At 36.9% G+C, this 22,037-nt stretch overlaps 1 protein-coding gene across 2 annotated transcripts in view; it reads left to right on the plus strand.

The window, feature by feature from the left end:
• Positions 1–2,374: 2,374 nt before the first annotated feature.
• LOC136043121 (arylsulfatase B-like) overlaps positions 2,375–22,037 on the plus strand; it is a 43,697-nt gene continuing 24,034 nt past the window's right edge. The window contains exons 1-3 of one of the 2 annotated variants that reach the window (XM_065728057.1): positions 2,375–2,543; positions 6,723–6,882; positions 9,212–9,438. In XM_065728057.1, coding sequence (XP_065584129.1) covers positions 2,376–2,543; positions 6,723–6,882; positions 9,212–9,438 — 555 coding nt within the window. In that variant the 5' untranslated portion in view covers position 2,375. The remainder of the gene's footprint in view (positions 2,544–6,722; positions 6,883–9,211; positions 9,439–22,037) is intronic. The other variant, XM_065728063.1, reaches the window with a different exon arrangement.

Consider the following 22,037-nt stretch of genomic DNA (forward strand, 5'->3'; position numbering starts at 1 on the left):
TCATAAGGAACAGTCGATATCTCTGTTTCCATTCCCGCCATATCTATTTATTACACGGTCGATGTCTACCTTAATATTTCAGTGAATGTTTATAATGGCTAGTCCTGTCAGACCAAAATCGTCAGAAAAATATGAACTCTAATAAAGATGCATGTAGGTATGTGCTACAAACTAAGTATATGAGTAAAAATGCTTCTTAGAAAACAAATAATTATGTGTTTGTTATCTTTGTATTTGATAGGTACAGATTGGTGATTTAAATTCTCAGGGTTTCAGTCTGTGGAGATTTCTAATTATTTTTTTTTTTTAATCTTGATACTTTCGGATATCCAATTCAAACTTTAAATCTTGATATGTCTATTGAGCATAAAAATAAAAATTTGAAATTCTACTCAGATTTAGCATCAAGTAAGAGAATTGGCCTGTAAGAATATTGATTTATAGACAACTAATCGCAGAAATATGATTAGATGACATGTATCAAAATAAGCATAAAAATCATAAGCGGTATATACAGGAGCTTAGACAATTTTACGGACAAATATATGCAACCCCTATACACAAACTTAACTATATTCTGTGACTGGTTGGCATTGAGAAAGTCAGAAATTATGAAGTAATATTATAGTTGAATTCCGTTTCCGTGGTTAACTCAAGTTGTGTGAATTTTGACTTTTTATCAACAATTTATTAGTAAATGTTCGAAAAAAATCAATGCCATTCTACTGATTAAAATTGAGAATTCCGAGACCCATCTATACCAGCTAGAAAATAAACACATAATTATTTACCTTCTTTTATGAATAATTTTTCGAAAATATATTCTTCTTAAATGATTACTCAGACCATTAAAGGAGTATTTGGACTCGTATACTTAGTTGTAAGTATATACTTTTACGAACCTTTATTAAAGTTCTAAAGAGTTTCGCCTTTATTTTAGTGTTTAAGGAAGAACAGAGGAGGTGATATGTCATATCACGCAGAGCTTTAATTTGATAAAAATAGGCAGTAAAGTGACCATCATTTGCTCACAAAAATCCAAAACTTAAATCAATAATTTTTGCACTTCTCATACATTTACTTTCTATTATACAAATCCCATAAAAACAACAATGTTGTAGAAACCTCCCCGCTTCGCCAAAAAAGCAAACCCAAAAAACCAAAACAGACAGCCAAAAAAAGTAATGACATCAATTCTTCACCTCAGTGCCATAGCAAGACCCGAAAACAAATTTTTGACAGTACAACGAGGTAAATATTTTGTTTCTTAGCCCCGTTGTGACAGCACAATCCTGAAATATCATTTCTACAGCCTCTGCAATTACAATTTCTCCTCCTTGTTATTACGAAATGAAGATTTTTAATACGGACATGTTCCCTTGATAAACCTAAAGTTAATTAAATATATTTTGGCTGTATGCGTCATTAGTAAAATCTAGTAGAGACAGCACAAAGTAACTAAAACCTTGTTTCAAACTTGTTTGAAAAAAGAAACAGTCTTAATAATTAAAAACCAATTACAAAAAAATAACGTTCGTCCCAACCCAAACCAGAGCAAGCGGTCCCAATCACTATTCTACCACTATGTTAGGGGGGCACCCCCCTGGATCTGCCACTGAGGGATGGGTGGTGGCAATTTTGTTGTATTTATACGAATAAAAGCACTTTTCAATGATAATGCAAAAAAAGTGATGGTCAATGTTGGTATTACCTGAACAATTGTTTGGGGTCATGAAACTATTGTTAATAGATACATTTTGACTTTTAGAACATCTTTTCTCTCCTGCAAAACTACTGCAAACTCACCGTTATGGAGTTATTCCGGCCCAAATATTCTTGTATTTATACATATAGAATTGCAATCATTTCCGTTTTCGTTGATCGGATATTTGAAATCGCGAATCTGTAATAGTTTAGAAACAAATTTGGGCTATATATTTGCACATTAGGGGGTTGGGGGTAAAGCATAGCATATATTAAATACGTAAACTAACCATTGCTGTATTTAATATATGCTATGCTTTACCCCCCTCCCCTAATGTGCAAATATATAATAACTCCATAACGGTGAGTTTTGCAAGAGAGAAAAGATGTTCTAAAAGTCAAAATGCATCTATTAACAATAGTTTCATGACCCAAAACAATTGTTCAGGTAATGCCAACATTGACCAAAGTGATTTTTCACAATCTAGGAGGGGGAGGGGAGGAAGCAGCTTTCTGGGAGACATCCCCCCATTAAAATTAGCGCCACTGCCGATTTCATTATTCGGATATACAGTAGACTTTTCGCCGCGGCTTCTTTATTTGCAACTGAAACTGGTAGCACAGAGTAACGTGCCTCAAAACGGGTTTGGTTTCCAGCGATGGGCGAACGAATGCTTTTTCCTGTGCCAACTGTTTACATTTTCTATTACACAGTCTTCGACTGGACAATCATGGAATTTGAGCAATATGTGTGCTTATCAGTTTTTGTTTTGGAATTTTTATCAAGCGTTGAAGCCTTTTCAAGACCGAATATTGTGTTCATTCTTGCCGATGATTTGGTAAAATTTTATTATAGGATTAATTTCAAAAGGTTATACTTAAAACACCTTATTGCAGCACCAAGCGACCTAAGACCAACACAGTTGCGCACGCTCCTCCTCTACCCTAATATGTTCAGAGTCAGTCGTTACTTCTTCAAATGAAATCCCAATTTCCTTAATTCTTTTCTCATGTCAACTTCTTACCCTTATCAGGAACGATCTGTTTTCCGTCCGGCCCAAAAGAGATGGTCAAAAGCCAAAATTTTTGAAATCTCCATCCGTAAAACGTAGTCTATCTATCTTAATCTTTGTTAAATTATAGCCCCAAAACGAGGATTCTTTTGTACAGTTGACGGCTTTAGCAGTCGAACCAACTCTGCCGACAAAACCTTGTCTTCCGATGGCAGAAATATTGTCCATTTTTTCTGTTTTGCCATTTTTTCTCGGTCAAGGTCATTATCGATGGAACGTCACGTTTGAAAAATGTCAACGTTTATGTCAACAGACGAAGCTAGAATCGAGCAAAGCTTTGATGTATGACGTTACGTTCGAGCATTCCTAGTTTACTTACCTGACAAACCCTATCATTTATCCTCATTTCCTTGTGTTTTTTATTATCGTTCTTAGCGTTCAACGATAAATAAATGACAACAGAATTTAAAAGAATTTCTACTTGAAATTAAATATAAAAAAACAAGTTTGTTTTAACTGAAAGTAAGGAGCGACATTAAAGCTTAAAACGAGCAGAATTTGCCCCGTATATGAAAGGGGCTGTTCCTCTTCAACGCTTCGCTCTTTGCGCTAAAGTTTGACTCTTTCTCTCAACTCTACTTTTTAAAACAGTAAAAACTTTAGCGTAAAGAGCAGGGCGTTGAAGAGGGAACAGCCTCTTTCATATGCGAGGTAATTTCTGCTCATTTTAAGTTTTAATGTCGCTCCTTACTTTCAGTTAAAAAAACTTGTTTTTATTTAATTTTTGAACGTTTTTTAGTTAATCCATATTTTGATTTCGGCTCTCCGCAGATGAATAATTAAAGCGAAATTTGCATATTTATTTATTTGGCTAAATGGCTTTTCCATAGTGTTGATCGAATGATTTTGAGAAAAAAGGAGGGGGAGGAGGCCCAGTTGCCCTCCAATTTTTTGGGTACTTAAAAAGGCAACTAGAACTTTTAGTTTTTTGCGAACGTTTTCATTAGTAAAAGATATACAGAACTTATGAATTAGTTTACGTAACAAACTTTATATTCGGTTGTTTTTACTACGTATATGAGAGAGTTCGCCCACTCATCAATACCCTCGCTCTTTACACTAAAGCTTAGATTTTGTCCCCTGAATCACAAAGGCTGTAGAATAAATAGTTGAAGTTACTAAAAATACTTTAGCGTAAAGAGTGAGGTATTAGGAGGAGGTGAACCCATAATATCTTCTGTTCATTTTAAGTTTTAATCCTACTTTTTACTTTCAGTTGAAAAAACTTTTTCATATTTATTTTTTCATTGTTTTTTTAAATAATGCTAGAAAATGCTGCGCCCCCATCATGCAAATGATGGCCCCTTGCCCCTTGACAAATTCCTTCATGGCAAGTTTTCCCCACATAACCCCATCTTCTCAAACCCCCTCCCCTCCAAAAAATCCCCCTGAAAACGTCTGTACACTTCCAAATAACCATTACTATATGCAAACACTGGTCAAAGTTTGTAACTTGCAGTCCCTCCCACGGGGACTGTTTGGGAGTAAGTCGTCCCCAAAGACATAGTTAGAAAGTTTTTAGACTGTTGAATGGCTATCTCAGAATTTTGATCCGACGACTTTGGAAAAAAATTAGCGTGGGAGGGGGCCTAGGTGCCCTCCAATTTTTTGGTTACTTAAAAAGGGCACTAGAACTTTTCATTTCCGTTCGAAGGAGCCCTCTAGCAAAATTCTAGGACCACTGGGTCGATACGATCCCCCCTGGGAAAAAGAAGAGAGAAAAAAACAACAAACAAATAAACACGCATCCGTGATTTGTCTTCTGGCAAAAAATACAAAATTCCACTTTTTTGTAGATAGGAGCATGGAACTTGTACAGTAGGGTTCTTTGATATGCTGAATCTGATGCTATGATTTTCGTTAAGATTCTATGACTTTTAGGGTGTGTTTCCCCTATTTTCTAAAATAGGGCAAATTTTCTCAGGCTCGTAACTTTTGACGGGTAAGACTAAACTTGATGAAACTTATATATTTAAAATCAGCACTAAAATACAATTCTTTTGATGTAACTATTGATATCAAAATTCCGCTTTTTAGAGTTTTGGTTACAATTGAGCTGGGTCGCTCCTTACTACAGTTCGTTACCACGAACTGTTTGATAGTTTGAACTAGTTGTCTTGCACTTGCTAACTCCACAAAATGCAGGACAAGATAGACCAAGTGACATTACATGTAAACAAAAAATCCAATCTTTTCCAAAATGGAAAGAAAGAAAATTAAATGCATCCAACAAAAAGGTACATTAATTGTGAAATTTGGCACATCTTCAGAGGTTTGGAAGATGGGTTTACATTGGAATAAACATGATTAATATTGTTAATTGCATGGTTGTCCGTTATGATTCAGTAAAAAAAAATTGAAGAATAAGTACTTGTTATTTATCTTTTATAGATTATACCTGGGGAATAAGTCCCCAGTTAAGCGAATAAGTCTACTAGGTTTTCATTAAGACCATTCGAGACAGAGAGTATAGATAACCCAGTAAACCCGCAAGCAACTGTTATTTTGACGGTTTTTCATTATTCAGCCGGACTGAAAATTTCCTAATATTTCAGTCCCGTTTGAAAGTAGTTGATTTATTTTAAAAAAAAGTACTTAGTCTAATATGATAGGTAACCAAAGACATAGTCTGCTCATTCTAAGCTTGTTGAATCCATTTTTAAAAATCTAATTTAAAAGTGAGGTTTGACATTAAAAATATGACATAAATTTTACCGTAGAACTTAATAATAAGTTTTTAAGTTTAACCTAAGTAGAACTGGTTTTCCATCTGTCTGTATTAGAGACAATTAGCTTAAACTAGGTGGAAAACAAGTGGCGGGTGGCAGAATACATTGGACTTATATAATTTAGGCTGTATATTTGCCCACTAGGTGTGGGGGTGGAGTATTAGGTCAGCGGGAAGTTAGAAAACAATTCATACTTGATGATATGCAGAATAATTGTAGCTAACACATCTTGCATACAGACCCGCTATACTTTACCAACACCCCTTCCCTGATATGCAAATATATAGCCCAAATTTGTTTCTGAAGCATTATATTTTCATCATGTTTTGGTATTTTTCATTAGGATTAACCTAGCTTCCCTTCTTGAGTGTCGAAGCTATAAGTACCGTTTTACCTATTAGATGCGTTTCAAGGACTCTGAAGGAGCTATGCTAAATAATAGGTCTTTAAAAATTGAGCTGTTGAATTGAAAACTGCAAAATTTATAAAGCTGAAATCACAATTCTCTTTTTCAGCCAATTTTTCGAATACACAATCTATGATTCTGGATTGTCGTTGGAATAGCATATTTATGATTTATAACTCAGTTTATCAGCTAAAAGACATAATACAAATTTTAAGAAGAGTGGAAATTGTGAAAAATAGGCTTTAGTTTTTTGAAAGTCATTAAAGACCAGTTGTTTGTACAAAAAAAATTTTTTTTTAGTCTTCCAAAATATACCGAAACAATTTTGATATTCAAACCACCGTTTCACAGGTGAAGTCAATTCACAGAAATTAGAGGGGGGAGGGCAAACACCTTTTTTCAAAATTTAGGGAGGGATTTTTTTTCAATTAAAATACCAAGGAAAAGTATTTTTCAAAATCTAGAAAGGGAAGACAAATCCAATTTTTACAAAGAATGCTTCCTCTAATAGACATCGCTGATTTCTCAACTGTTTATGTGACTGAAAATAAAAATATAACACGTTTAAAATAAAAGCGAAACTTCCAAATGGCTTGAAAGTCAAAGTAGGAGCGACAAAAAATTAGCTTATTGATTGCATGTGCTTAGCTTGAGGGGGTTAGGCTGCAAAATCTTTACAAGAAATATAACGTGAAAATTAAGCATTGTCTTTTCCAAGATGTTAAGTATCATTGATTGCTAATTAATCTGCAGATCACACTATATGCCGCCAGAATCTTTTAAAATTCACTTAAATTCACCATTTTTCAGGGGTTTAACGACGTTGGATTTCATGGATCTTTGCAAATTCCGACACCCAACATTGATGCACTGGCATCTAGTGGCATAATACTCAATCAATATTATGGAACACCCTTATGCACCCCTTCAAGGAGTGCAATTATGACTGGAAAACATCCAATCCATACAGGTGTAGTATAATGCATTGACATAGCTAGGTATGACTAAAACAGGTGAAGCCAATTGCTAGATTTGGCATTAGGCACAGTAAACTGTTGACCAAGTCTACTGAAACTAGTTCAAGCAACACTCATTTATGTTTTTGCAAACCTTGGTTTCAACTGCATACTAGGCATCATACCATGCAATATACTTAAGTCGAGTCAAACGATACTGGAACGTCTGAAATATCGACTATAAATATTATGACCTTGAAATAAGTTTTGCGTTCCACTGCGCACAACCGTTACCTTTATTCTTCTTAGTGCAATATTACACCTCAAACAAACAGTTAGGCTGTGCTTAACTCCCTGTATCTAAAAGGTGGTTTCTTTTGGAAACCACCTTTCCAAGAGAAAAATATTTGTTATATTTTTAAACATATTATTTTAAAAAAAGCTAACTTTTATTTTTATTTCTAAAATGTATAATTTTTTGGCATGACTAATAATTATAATTTAATAGGATTCAAACAGTTAATTTATTAGTCCAAAATCTTAAAATAGACTTACTTTTGCTACCGTCTTTTCTGGTGCCCAGTTCGCATACCCCCTACTTCATTCTCCCTAGATTTATACTAAAACATAAAAGGCATGTTTGAAGCTATATCTTTTTCTTTTTTTTTTTAATAGAAAGTTGGGTATTTTTTTTTAGTTTATATAGGACAAATTCTTTTTCAGATAATAGGAAAATACTACTTACTTTTCAAAAATTGAAAACTACAGACTACCCTCTTTTCTGGTGCCCAGTTCACATATCCCCTAATTCATTCTCCCTAGATTTACTTCTAAAACACAAAGGCATGTCTGAAGATACATCTTTTTCATTTTTTTTTTTAAGTTGAAAGTAGAGTATTTTCTTTAGTGTAAATAGGACAAATTCTTTCCCAGATAATAGGAAAACACTACTTACTTTTGAAAAATTAAAAATTACAGACTTTTTTTCCTAGATTAATGACAGAGTTTACTAACGTCACTATTCTATTTCCAGGAACTATTTCCAGACTGTTCCATTTATTGCATTTATCAACTTAAACAAGAGCTAAGAGCTCATACGGCACTTGTGACGAAGTCGGAAGAGCCAAGAGCTCATATGGCATGAGTTCTAGCAAAATTCTAAGAATCAATAGATTGATCGAAAAGGAAAATTAGAGGCTGAACAACGGTTGGGATTTAATATAAGATCTTTGTGACACGATATCCTTCTAAATATCAAAATTCATTAAGATCTGATCACCCACTCGTAAGTGAAAAATACCTCGTTTTTTTAATTTTTCCTTTCCCTTCAGCCCCCCCCAGATGGTCAAATCAGGGAAAATGACTTTACCAAGTCAATTTGTGCAGTTCCCTGACACTCCTACAAATTTCATCGTCCTAGCACTTCCAGAAGCCCCGAACTCGCCAAAGCACTGGACCCCCCTAACTCCCCCCAAAGAGAGTGGATCCAGTCCGGTCACGTCAATCACATATTTACGACATTTGCTTATTCTACCCACCAAGTTTCATCCCAAAGATTTCTGGTTTCCCCCTCCAACTTCCCTCAATGTCACCAAATCTGGCAGGGATTTAAAATAAGACTTCTGAGACATGATTTCCTTCTAAATATCAAATTTCATTAAGATACGGTTACCCGTTCTCAAGTTAAAAATACCTCAATTGTTCTAATTTTTCCGAATTAGCAACCCCCCCCCCCCCAACTCCCCCAAGGAGAGCGCATTCAGTCCGGTTATGTCAATACGTATCTAGGACTTGTGCTCGATCTTCCCACCGAGTTTCATCCCGATCTCTCCATTCTAAGCGTTTTCCAAGATTTCCCGCTTCCCCCTCCAACTCTCACAATATCACGGGATACGGTTGGGATTTAAAGTAAGAGTCTGAGGCACGAGGTCCTTCTAAACATCAAATTTCATTAAGATCCGATCACCCTTTCGTAAGTTAAAAATACCTTATTTTTTCTAATTTTTCCGAATTAACCGTCCCCACACTCTCCCCCAGATAGTCGAATCCAGGAAACGACTGTTCCTAATCTAAACTGGTCTGGTCCGTGATACGCCTACCAAATTTCATCGTCCTAGCTTATCTGGAAGTGCCTAAACTATGCAAAACCGGGACCGACAGACATACGGACAGACAGACCGACAGAATTCGCGATCGCTATATGTCACTCGATAAACACCAAGTGCAATAAAAACATATATATATATATATATATATATATATATATATATATATATATATATATATATATATATACTCCTTTATGTAAAAAAAATTAAGCAACGACTTAAACTTGAATTCTAGGAATGCAACATGACGTAATTTATGCAGCAGAATCATGGGGCCTTCCGTTGAATATAAAATTACTTCCTGAATATTTAAAAGAGTTAGGGTATCAAAATTTTGCTGTTGGAAAGTGGCACCTCGGCCAGTTTAATAAGAGATACTTGCCTGTTTCTCGTGGATTCATTCATCACTATGGATATTGGACTGGACACAAAGATTACTTTAGTCATAATGCTGAGGAATTTGTAAGTAATCCTTGACATATGTATGAAACAATCTCATAGAAACTTCTTTGTGAAATATTTTCATTCCATTGATAATAGATTTTTGTTTTTTAAATCTCACTTGAAGAAAGGGACCTTGCACTCAATCGCACCGTGTCCATGGCACTTGTGACGAGGTCGGTAGAGCCAAGAGCCCATAGGGTATGAGCTCTAGCAAAATTCTAAGAATCAATAGATTGCTTTAAAAGGAAAATCAGAGGCTTGATGCCGGTCGGAATTTAAAATAAGAGCTCTGAGTCACGAGGTCCTTCTAAATACTAAAATTCATTAAGATCTGATCAAACACTCGTAAGCTAAAAATACCTCAATTTTTCTAATTTTTCCTCTCCCTTTAGCCCCTCAGATGTTCAAATCTGGGAAAACGACTTTATCAAGACAATTTGTGGAGCTCCCTGACACGCCTACCAATTTTCATCGTCCTAGCACGTCCAGAAGCACCAAACTCGCCAAAGCACTGAACCCCACCAACTAACTCCACCAAAGAGGGCGTATCGAGTCAGGTTACGTCAATCACGTATCTACCACATTTAAAAGCGTTTTTCAAGATTTCCGGTTTCCCCCTCCAACTACCCCCAATGTCAAAAGATCTGGTCGGGATTTGAAATAAGACCTCTGAGACATGAGTTCCTTCTAAATATCAAATTTCATTAAGATCCGGTCACCCGTTCAAATACCTCAATTTTTCTGATTTTTCCTAATTAACAGCCCCCAGCTGCCTCAAAGAGAACGGATCCGTACCAATTATGTCAATCTTGTATCTATAACTTGTGCTTATTCTTCCCATCAAGTTTCATCCCGATCTCTCCACTCTAAGCGTTTTCCAAGATTTCCGGTTTCCAAGATTTCTGTTTCCCCCCTCCAGCTCTCTATATCCCCGGATCCAATTCGAATTAAAAATAGAGTGTCTGAGAAATAAGAATCTTCTATATATCAAGTTTCATTAAGATCCGATCACCCATTCGTAAGATACCTCGATTTTCACGTTTTCCAAGAATTCCGGTTTCCCCCTCCAACTCCCTTCAATGTCACCGGATCTGGTCGAGATTTAAAATGAGAGTTTTAAAGCACAAGATCCTTCTAGATATCAAATTTCATTAAGATTTGATCACCCGTTCGTAAGTTACAAATACCTCATTTTTTTCTAATTTTTCCGAATCAAACCCCCCCCCCCAACTCCACCAAAGACAGCAAATCCGGTTCGGTTATGTCAGTCACCTATCTTGGACTCTAGCTTATTCTTTCCACCAAGTTCCATCCTGATCTCTCCGCTTTAAGCGTTTTCCAAAATTTCGGGTCCCCCCCCAATGACACTGGATCCGTTCGGGATTTAAAATAACAGATCTGAATTTCGAGGCCCTTCTAAATACGAAATTTCATTAAGATACGATCACTCTTTCGTAAGTCAAAAATACCTCATTTTTTCTAATTTTTTAGAATTAACCCTTCCCCCCAACTCCCCCAAAGCGAGCAGATCCGTTCCGGGTATGTCAATCCCGTATCTAGGACTTTTGCTTATTTTTACCACCAAATTTCATCCTGATCCCTCCACTCTAAGCATTTTCCAAGATTTTAGGTTCTGCCCCCCAACTTCCCCTTCACTGGAGCCTGTCGGGATTTAAAATAAAGGCTCTGAGACACGATATACTTCTAAACATCAAATTTCATTAAGATCCGACCACTCCTTCGTGAGTTAAAATACCTCATTTTTTTAATTTTTCAGAATTAAGCCTCCTCCCCCAAAGAGAGCGGATCTGTTCCGGTTCTATCAGTCAGGTATCTAGGACTTAGGATTATTTTTGCCACCAAGTTATCTCAATATTCCTCCACTCTAAGCGTTTTCCAAGATTTTAGGTCCCCCGAACTCCCCCAGTGTCACCGGATCAGGTCGGGATTTAAAATAAGAGTTATGAGACACGATATTCTTCCAAAAATCAAATTTCATTAAGATCCGATCACTCCTTCGTAAGTTAAAAATACCTAATTTTTTCTAATTTTTCAGAATTAACCCTCGCCCCCAACTCCCCCAAAGAGAGAGGATCCGTTCCGGTTATGTCAATTACGTATCTAGGACTTGTGCTTATTTTTCCCACAAAGTTTCCTCCCGATCCCTCAACTCTAAGCGTTTTCCGAGATTTTAGGTTCCCCTCAATTCCCCCCCAATGTCGCCGGATCCAGTCGGGATTTAAAATAAGAGTTCTGAGACACGATATTCTCCCAAATTTAAATTGCATTAAGATCCGATACCTCCTTCGTAAGTTAAAAATACCTCATTTTTTCTGATTTTCAGAATTAACCCCCCCCCCCACTCCCCAAAGAGAGCAGATCCGTTCCGGTTATGTCAATCACGTATCTAGGACTTCTCTTATTTTTTCCACCAAGTTTCATCCCAATCCCTCCATTCTAAGCGTTTTCCAAGATTTTAGGTTCCCCCCAACTCCCCCCAATGTCACCAGATATGGTCGCGATTTAAAATAAGAGCTCTGACACACGATATCCTTCCAAACATCAAATTTCATTAAGATCCCATTACCCGTTCGTAAGTTAAAAATACTTCATTTTATCAATTTTTCCGAATTAACCAACACCCCCCCTCCCCAGATGGTCAAATTGCGAAAACGTCTATTTCTAATTTAATGTAGTCCGGTCCCTGATACGCCTGCCGAATTTCATCGTCCTAGCATACCTGGAAGTGCCTAAAGTAGCAAAACCGGGACAGAGAGACCGACAGAATTTGCGATCGATATATGTTACTTGGTTAATACCTAGTGCCATAAAAATGAAAAATGAGAGTATCCAGATTGAGCATGTGCAAGGGAGTTTATTACGGTGGACAGGGTGATAATTGTTTGGGGAAACTTAGTTTTGTAGGTGGGGACAAAAAAAAGGTACAAAAACACTGACCAATTATAGGAAATATTAGAAATTATGGAAAACCTTGATATTTTGGGAGGGCACAAAGGCTTTACGGCCTTCGCAGTGTCAGTTGCGCTGACTCGGGGAGGACTTAGGCCCCCCAAGATTTCTCTGGCCCAAGATTTCTCCCCACGAAAACTCTTTGATTGCTGCAAATATTTTTCTGCAAGCTTTTAATTGTTTAAAAAGTAGAATTGTGGCAAAGAGTCAAACTTTAGCGTATAGAGCGAGGGATTGCGGAAGGGACAACTCATTTCATATACGGAGTAATTTCTGTTCGTTTTAAGTTTTAATGTCGCTCCTTACTTTCAGCTAAAAAAATTAGTTTTTTTTTTATTTAATTTCTGAACGTTTTTGAATTAATGCATGTTTGGTTTTGGCTCTCCAAAACTAAACTCTCTTAAATGAAATTTGTATATTAATTCTTTTTTTGGCTAAATGGCTTTCTCTTAGTTTTGATCAGACGATTTTGAGAAATAAGGGGTGGAGAAGGAGGCCTAGTTGCCCTCCAATTTTTCGGTTACTTAAAAAGGCAACTAGAACTTTTAATTTTTAACGAACGTTTTTATTAGCAAAAAATATACGTAACTTAAGAATTAACTTACGTAACAAACTTTCATAGCCTTATATTTTTATTATGTATACGAGGGGGTTTGTACCCTCGTTAATACCTCGCTCTTTACACTAAATCGTAAGTTTTGTCCCAATTCTTTAAGAATGACCCCTGAATCAGAAAGGCCGTAGAATAAATAGTTAAAATTACTAAAAATACTTTAGCATAAAGAGCAAGGTATTTATCTCCTCCTAAATACCTCGCTCTTTATGCTAAAGTATTTTTAGAACCCCTCATATGCGTAATAATCTCTGTTCGTTTTAAGTTTCAATGCTACTTCTTCCTTTCATTTGAAAAAACTTTTCATGTTTATTTTTCATTGTTTTCTTATAGTAATGGTAGAGAATCCTGCGCCCTTGTCATTGCATTTTTCTTCCCCCATGACAGATTCCTCCAAGGAAAGATCCTCCAACATATCCCCCTCTCCTCAGCCCCACCCTCAAACAAAATAAAATCCCCCTGAAAACGTCTGTACACTTCCCAATAACCATTGCTATATGTAAACACTGGTCAAAGTTTGTAACTTGCAGCCCCTCCCCCAGGGATTGTGGGGGAGTAAGTCATCCCCAAAGACATAGTTATTATGGTTTTCGACTATGCTGAACAAAATGGCTATCTCAAAATTTGGTCCGTTGACTTTGGGAAAAAAAATGAGCGCGGGAGGGGGCCTAGACGCCCTCCAATTTTTTGGTCACTTAAAAAGGGCACTAGAACTTTTCATTTCCGTTAGAATGAGCCCTCTTGCGACATTCTAGGACCACTTGGTCGATACGATGACCCCTGGAAAAAAAACAACAAACAAATAAACACGCACCCGTGATTTGTCTTCTGGCAAAAAATACAAAATTCCACATTTTTGTAGATAGGAGCTTGAAACTTCTACAGTAGTGTTGTCTGATACGCTGAATCTGATGGTGTCATTTTCGTTAAGATCCTATGACTTTTAGGGGGTGTTTCCCCCTATTTTCCTAAATAAGGCAAATTTTCTCAGGCTCGTAACTTTTGATGGGTAAGATTAAACTTGATGAAACTTATATATTTAAAATCAGCATTAAAATGCGATTCTTTTGATGTAGCTATTGATATCAAAATTCAATTTTTTAGAGTTTTGGTTACTATTGAGCCGGGTCGCTCCTTACTACAGTTTGTTACCACGAACTGTTTGATACGTATTTTACTGCTATAGGAAAATATTATTGGCTTTCGAAGAAGTTTCTTTGTCATTTTACATCAGCACCAACCAGATTCAGACAAACGAACTGGTGCGACAAGTGTTATCTACACCCCCCTATCATTAAGCTTGAAATGTATCGGTGCTCTTGGTCCTGTGGCCCCCCAAGAATTTTTTCTATAGATCTGCCTCTGGGGGAGGATGGGCAGAGAAGGTAATTACCGTCTCCACCCACCCAAAAAATCTTTTTCCTTCTCCCTATATTTTTGTGAATCTGCACCAGTGTACCTCGTTCGTGTCCAGCTCAGTACAAAAGGCATTTTTCTAATGGATTACACTCGTGTTCTTGTACCTGTAATTTTCGTGTAATTCAATAGCATCAGGTCCCCTTGGCCTTCACAGTGTCAGTTGCGCCGACTCGGGGAGGATGGGCAGAGAAGGTAATTACCGTCTTCACCCACCCAGAAGATTCTTTTCTCTCCCCCTGCATTTTTGTGAATCTGCACCAGTATACCTCGTACGTGTCCAGCTTTTTTTCTAATGGATCACACATGTGTTCTTGTACCTGTAGTTCTCGTGTAATTCGATAGCATCAGGCCCCCTCGTAACTCCTGCATCCCAAGTTAATGTGACAGCCCCAAGAAAGTGAGGAAAGGGAAAGTGACACCAGAATGATTTCTCTCGTGAATACTTATGATCTTAAACTCGTTGAAAAGGAGACTCAGTTGTCTTGAAAAGAACTTAAAACGAACTGTCCAAGTCATCAGTGTATCTACGTCAGATGTGGCATGCAATAAAAAAAAAAACATCTTTGAAAATCCAAAATGATTTCAGAAAGAAAAGATTGCTGAAACATATATCATTGATTCAAAACAATAGACGCTGAATTTGAGAGGGAGGCTAGGGACGTAAAACATTTCCCGAGAATATAATTATTAGTGTTTGAACCATCCCTCACTATTTCTAAGCTCAGGTCCAGAAGGCAAGAGCTAACCCCCTTCTGGATTAAATGGAGTTTCTTTTTGTGCAGCTTTCACCAATATTATGTGAATTTGTCGAGAAAAAAGGGCCATCAAGATTCTAGACAGATTTCTAATTTCCATTTTTATTGGAAAAAATACTTTGTTATGCCTCGATTTTTGTTCAGAACCACCATGCAAACTTGTTCTTATTAGTCTCCGTCGTCACTGGCTATATAAATATATGAACCTAAACATGAATTTCTATTATGCAGCCAAAGACATGAATTAAGGCCAAAGACAAGAGCAAAATCATAAAACCAGGTATAGTTTTAAAAAAATAAGGAAATAATTGTACCCTCGAAAGCATTACTTAATAAGCAGATGTACGTCAAGTATAACAAATTTCCAGTAACTGATTTTCTCCTTCGCATGTCAATTATTCGAGACGCAGTGAACAGGTAATTCATAGCTTCATGGAAACGTTTCCATTAGAAAGTATTCCCCAAATCATAATATTAGAAAGGCTTTCTTGGTCCAGTTGTCTAGCACTTCATTCCGTTGAGTAGAAATCTCTTTCGATTCCTAAAGTGTGCAAAAATAGTTGGAATATAAGGTTTCCCTCATTGAAAGACAATGAAATCTCGAAGAAAAAATGTCTCAAAGTATTATGTAACATCTCACGTGTGCATCGTCATTACGTAACATCCCACGTGCGCACTCTTATTACGTAACACCCCAAGTATTTTCTTCTTCAGTTAAAAGCGGGGGTTCCCAAGAGCAAAAACAATATGCAGAAAGTTTTAGATAAATCAGAATGAAACAAGTTTCACGAGGAAAAAATTAACATATATTATGTTTCACGAACAATAAATCAGCAGACAACAAGTTTAACGAACAAAAACAAACCCGACATGCAACATGCTTAACGAAGAAGATTATAAATATAAAATCAAGGAGGCACACACGTGCCTCTTTAAAGAGGCGAACCGCGACAATGTTAAGCGACCTTCGGTTCCAGTGGTCGCAGAGGGATGGGGAGGGATGCATTTCGTAGCCCGAGCTCCAACTAAGAAACCTGCCAAATTCATCCCCCTCCGACTTTTCCTTCATGAGGAAAATCTGGCCGAAAGTTTCGCGTGGGACTTTTAATCCTAAGGTCAAGGGTTCAAGTCCCTTATCGGGCGGTTTTTTTTCACAAAATATGAAAAAAACTTCGTTTTCTTAAAGAGTTAAAGAGGCTGCGTCCCAAAGTCGAACCTTAAAACGTACAGGAATTAGGAGAGGCAGTCCTAATTCCTGTACGAGGAGTACATGAATTATTAAATTATATCCACCATGGATTGTAGAAAAACGTACAGAAATAATATGAAAAAAAACTTCGTTTTCTTAAATAGTTAGAGGCTGCGTCCCAAAGTCGAACCTTAAAACGTACAGGAATTAGGAGAGGCAGTTGGGGGGCTGCCGCCCCCCAAACCCGCCGCTTTTAAAGATTCTTTTGTACAGGTTTTTTGTTGTGGGGGGCTACCGCCCCCTAATCCCCCGCTCTTGGCTTCGGAAAGGCCCTCTTTTAATTAACAAAAAATTGAAATGAATGAATAATGGAATAACTTCGAAAAATGTTAAACACAAGAGGACAGGAGAACCATTGCGCCGAAACTAGTAATTAGCAACAATGAAGTCCCCCCACAACAAAAAACCTGTACAAAAGAGTCTTTAAAAGCGGGGGGTTTGGGGGGCAGCAGCCCCCCAACTGCCTCTCCTAATTCCTGTACGTTTTAAGGTTCGACTTTGGGACGCAGCCTCTTTAACTCTTTAAGAAAACGAAGTTTTTTTCATATTATAAGTTTCATGAACAACAAGTTTTGAACAGACGTACAACAAGTTTCATGAAGAAAAACTAAAAATAGAACAGTTTTCACGGAAATTTTTTTTTGTGCAACAGGTTTCAGGAAGAAATAATCAACGTACAACATGTTTCGCGAAGTGATAAAACAAAAGCTAAGAGCTCAAATGGCACTTGTGAGAGGTCGGAAGAGCCAAGAACTCATATGGCATATGCTCTAGAAAAATCTAGAATAAGGATCAATAGATGGACTTAAAAGGAAAATTAGAAGCTTAATGCCGGTCGGATTTAAAATCTGAGCTCTGAGACACGAGGTCCTTCTAAATATCAAAATTCATTAAAATCTGATCACCCATTCGTAAGTTAAAAATACCTCCTTTTTTCAATTTTCCTCTCCCTCCAGCCTCCCAGATGGTCGAATCGGGGATACTAATGTTATCAAGTCAATTTGTGCAGGTCTCTGACACGCCTACCAATTTTCATCACCTAGCGCGACCAGAAGCACCGAACTCACCAAAGCACTGGAAATACCACCCCAGCTCCCCCAAAGAGAGAGGATCCGTTCCAATTACGTTAATCACGTATCTAGAACTTGTTCTTATTCTTCCCATCAAGTTTCATCCCGATCTCTCAACTCTAAGCGTATTCCAAGATTTCCGGTTTCCAAGATTTCTGTTTCCCCCCTCCAACCCTCATGTCCCCGGATCCAATTCGAACAGAAAATGGAGCATCTGAGACATAAGATCTTTCTATATATATTAAGTCTCGTTAAGATCCGATCACCCACTCGTAAGATAGAGATACCTCAATTTACACGTTTTCTAAGATTTTCGGTTTCCCCCTCCAACTCCTCCCAGTGTTACCGGATCTGAACGGGATTTAAAGTAAGAGCTCTAAAGCACAAGATCCTTCTAAATATTAAATTTTATCAAGATCTGATCACCCGTTCGTAAGTTACAAATACCTCATTTTTTCTAATTTTTCCGAATTACCCCCCCCCCCCCCAAAGAGAGCGGATACGTTCCGGTTATGTCAGTCACGCATCTTGGACTTTTGCTTATTTTGCCAACCAAGTTTCATCTTGATCTCTCCACTCTAAGTGTTTTCCAAGATTTCCGGTCCCCCAACTCCCCAATGACACTGGATCTGGTCGGCATTTAACATCTGAGTTACGAGGTCCTTCTAAATATAAAATGTCATTAAGATCTGATCACTTCTTCGTAATTTATAAATACCTCATTTTTTCTAATTTTCAGAATTAACTCCCCCAAAGGGATCGGATTCGTTCTGATTATGTCAAAAACGTATCTAGGACTTGCGCTTATTTTTGCCACCAAGTTTCATCTGGACTTCTCCACTCCAAGCGTTTTCCAAGATTTTAGGTTGATTAGGTTGATAAGGTTTTGATTTGAAGATAAAATATAAATATAACAAGTTTCATGAAGAAAAAACTTAACAGACCACTTGTTTCAAGAAGAAAAACAAATCGACACATATTGACCTCATTTGAAAATTCTGAGATAGTCTATTGATTCGAAAAACTATACGCATATTGAGCCTCCTGTTCAGAGACAGTAAAGCCGTACGGTGGGGCATTCGTTTCTAAAGGTGAAGGTAGTTCTAAAAAATAATACGGTTAACATAGACATTTATTTTAGCAAAAAGACTGTCCCACGCCAAAGTGGTGTTTTCAGCCATTTTGTGGTGCAAAATAACTAATCTAGCCAAAAAAGTCCAAAAACGTCTGTGTCAAAAATTCTGGGATGATTAATTGATTTAACTTTCTCCAAAATACATGCGCATATTGAGCCTTGCGTTCCAGAGACAGTAATGATGCACGGTGACGCATTCGTTTTTAAAGGTACAGGTAGTCCTAAAGAATAATGTTAAAGATAGACATTTATTTTAGCCAAAAAGACTATCCCGCAGCAAAGCGGCGTTTTTAGCAATTTTGATGTGCAAATCAACGATTATGGCCAACAAAAGTCCAAAAAAATATTGTGTGAAAATTTTGAGATAGTTACTTTATTTAGAATAATCGAAGATCTATACGGATATTGAGCCTCGGTTTTCAAAGGTAGTAGTGCCGTATGGTAGCGTATTCGTGTCTAAGAATGCAGGTTGTCTTACAAAATAACGGTTAACATACACATTTTGTTGAGCCATAAAAGACTGTCCCACAGCAAAGCAGCGTTTTCAGCAATTTTGTGGTGCAAAGCAACAATTCTAGCCAAAAGAAAGCCAAAATGCTATTGCTTGAAAATTCTGAGATAGTTAATTCGTTTAGAATTATCAAAAATCCATACACATATGACCCTTTAGTTTCAGAGACAGAAATATCATGCGGTGGGGTATTCGTTTTTAAAGATGCAGGTAGTCTTACAAAATAAAGGGTTAATATGGAAATTTTTTTAGATAAAAAACTGTCACGGCAAAGCGGCTTTTTCAGATATTTTGTGGTGCAAAAGAGCATAGCCAAAAAGCTATTGCGGGAAAATTCTGATATAGTTCATAGATTTAGAATTATCAAAAAATTTTATGCATATTCAGCCTTGAGTTTTAGAGGCAGTAATGGCGCACGGTAGCGCATTCGTTTCTAAAGGTGCAGGTAAACCTAGAAAATAACTGTTATCATAGACATTTATTTTAGCCATAAAAGACTGTCCCACAGCAAAGCGTCGTTTTCAGACATTTTGTGGCTCAATACAACAATCTTAGCCTGAAGAAGGCGAAAATGCTATTTTGTCAATATTCTGAGATCGTTAATTGACTTAGAACTATTGAAAAACTATAAGCATATTGAGCCTCGATGTTCAGAGGCAGTAATGCCGTACGGTATCGCATTCGGTTGTAGGTAGTCATACAAAATTAATGGATAACACAGACAATTATTTTAGCCAAAAAGAGTCCCACAGCAAAGTCATGTTTTAGGCCATTTGTGGTTCAGAACGACAATTCTAGCCGAAACAAGCCCAAAAAAGTTATTGTGCGAAAATTCTAAGATAGTCAATTGATTTAGAGTTATCGAAAATCGATACGCATATTGAGACTCCAGTTCCAGACACAGTGATGGCCTACGGTGACGCATTCACTTTTAAAGGTGCAGGTAGTCCTACACAATAAACGCTTGACATACACATTTATTTTTGCCAAAAAGACTGTCCCACAGCAAAGCGGCGTTCCAGCAATTTTGATGTACAAAACAAATTTCTAGCCAAAAGAAGGCCAAATGCGATTGTGTGAAAATTCTTAGATAGTTAATTCATTTAGAATTATTGAAAATCTATTCGCACATTGAGCCTTGAGTTTTAGAGACAGTAATGCCGTACGGTGGCACATTCTTTTTGAAAGGTGCAAGGGGTCCTACAAAATAAACAGTTAATAGAGACATTTGTTTTAGCCAAAAAGACTTCCCACGGCAAAGCGGCGTTTCCAGACATCTTGTGGTGCAAAGCAACAATTCTAGCCAAAAAGGCCAAAAAGCTATTGTGTGAAAATTCTGATATAGTCAATTGATTTAGAAGTATTGAAAAACTATACGCATATTGAGTTTCGAGTTTCAGAGGCAGTAATACCATATGGTAACTCATTTGTTTCAAAAGATTCAGGTAGTCCTACTGAATGACTGTTGTCATAGACATTTATTTTAGCCATAAAAGACTAAGTAGGCAAAAAATGCTATGCTTTTAAAAATTCGGTGATAGTTAATTGATTTAGAGTTATCGAAAAACTATGAGCATATTGAGCCTCGTGTTTCAGAGGTAGTAATTCCGTACGGTATAAAATAATAAAAAATAGACACATTAAACATAACAATAGGGTTACTGGAGTTTCACAGTGTACAGAATTAAATATGCCGAAAAGTTTCATTTCTTTACCTTATGTACCTTTTTGGGGGGAGATACTTAACCGAATTTTGAGTAAACATGTGATACTTGTTTCCAATCAGTGAGACCATTAGGTAGATCATTAGGACCATTAGAGACCATTAGGTAGTTTCCTTAATTCTGGGAAGGATTTAACCCGGGGAGATTTAGTTAGTGGGGTGTATAAAATTCCTTGTTCTTGTGGAAAGTTTTATATTGGTAGAACTCACCAACAATTTATTGAAAGATTTATTGAACTTCGCAACTCAATAGAAAAAACCTTATAATTAAGAAAGCCTCCTAAAACGTTTGTTTCGGCTCTGCCTGAACATATGTTCTTTCATCCTGAACATTTTATACAATTTGATGAGGCTGCAGCTATTTCAAATGATAGAGGATTTTCTCAATGGACAAGGGAGGCTATAGAAATTAAAGAAACATTAGTGTGCTAATCATTCAATAAATAAAGACAAGGGGAACTTAAATATTGACCCAATTTATGATATTCTTCTGAAAAAAGAACCGATAGTCAATAAGGGAATTAAAATTTCACATAATTACCAAGGCACAAGATTACCTACTGGACCAAAAAGAGTTGCTTTTATATTAGCCAAAAAGAGGATTATTTCACAACAGAATAGTTAATTTAGTTTCAATTTTGTTAATTTTTCCTCAGTTGCTTTGATGTTCGCATTGAAGTAACTCTAATAGCTTCTTTTCCCTACGTGGATCAGTAGCGACAATTGTATTTATTATTATTGGTTGTGGTTTTATTTGTTTTTAGTTTAGTGTTTTTTGTTTTTATCTTGTGCTGTCGACGCCTAGTTTAGATACAGGCGAAGTATCCGCGTTATTTTAGTCTTTCGCCTCTTTTCTCTCTATTGGCCCCAGTCTCGTTTGAGATTTTTTTTTCGTGGAGTTTTATCTCTTTTTGTTGATTGTTGTCATGTCTGGCCAGTTCGGCTTAAGAGCTTTCATGGGAGTACTTTACAAGATAAAATATGGCACGCAAAGGAGAATTTCCTGCCCAGATTCTAGAACGATTAAACAGTTCACATGTTTCCAAGCCTTTCCATATAAGAGAGAAAGTATCCCAATGCCATTGATTTTTTGCTGTATAAGATACACCTGCATGTTACAGTGCTATTGATTTTCTGAAGTGACCTAGACAGGTTAACTTAGCTACTGAATC

This window comes from Artemia franciscana, chromosome 2 (genome assembly GCF_032884065.1).
Source record: "Artemia franciscana chromosome 2, ASM3288406v1, whole genome shotgun sequence".
Lineage (NCBI taxonomy): Eukaryota > Metazoa > Arthropoda > Branchiopoda > Anostraca > Artemiidae > Artemia > Artemia franciscana.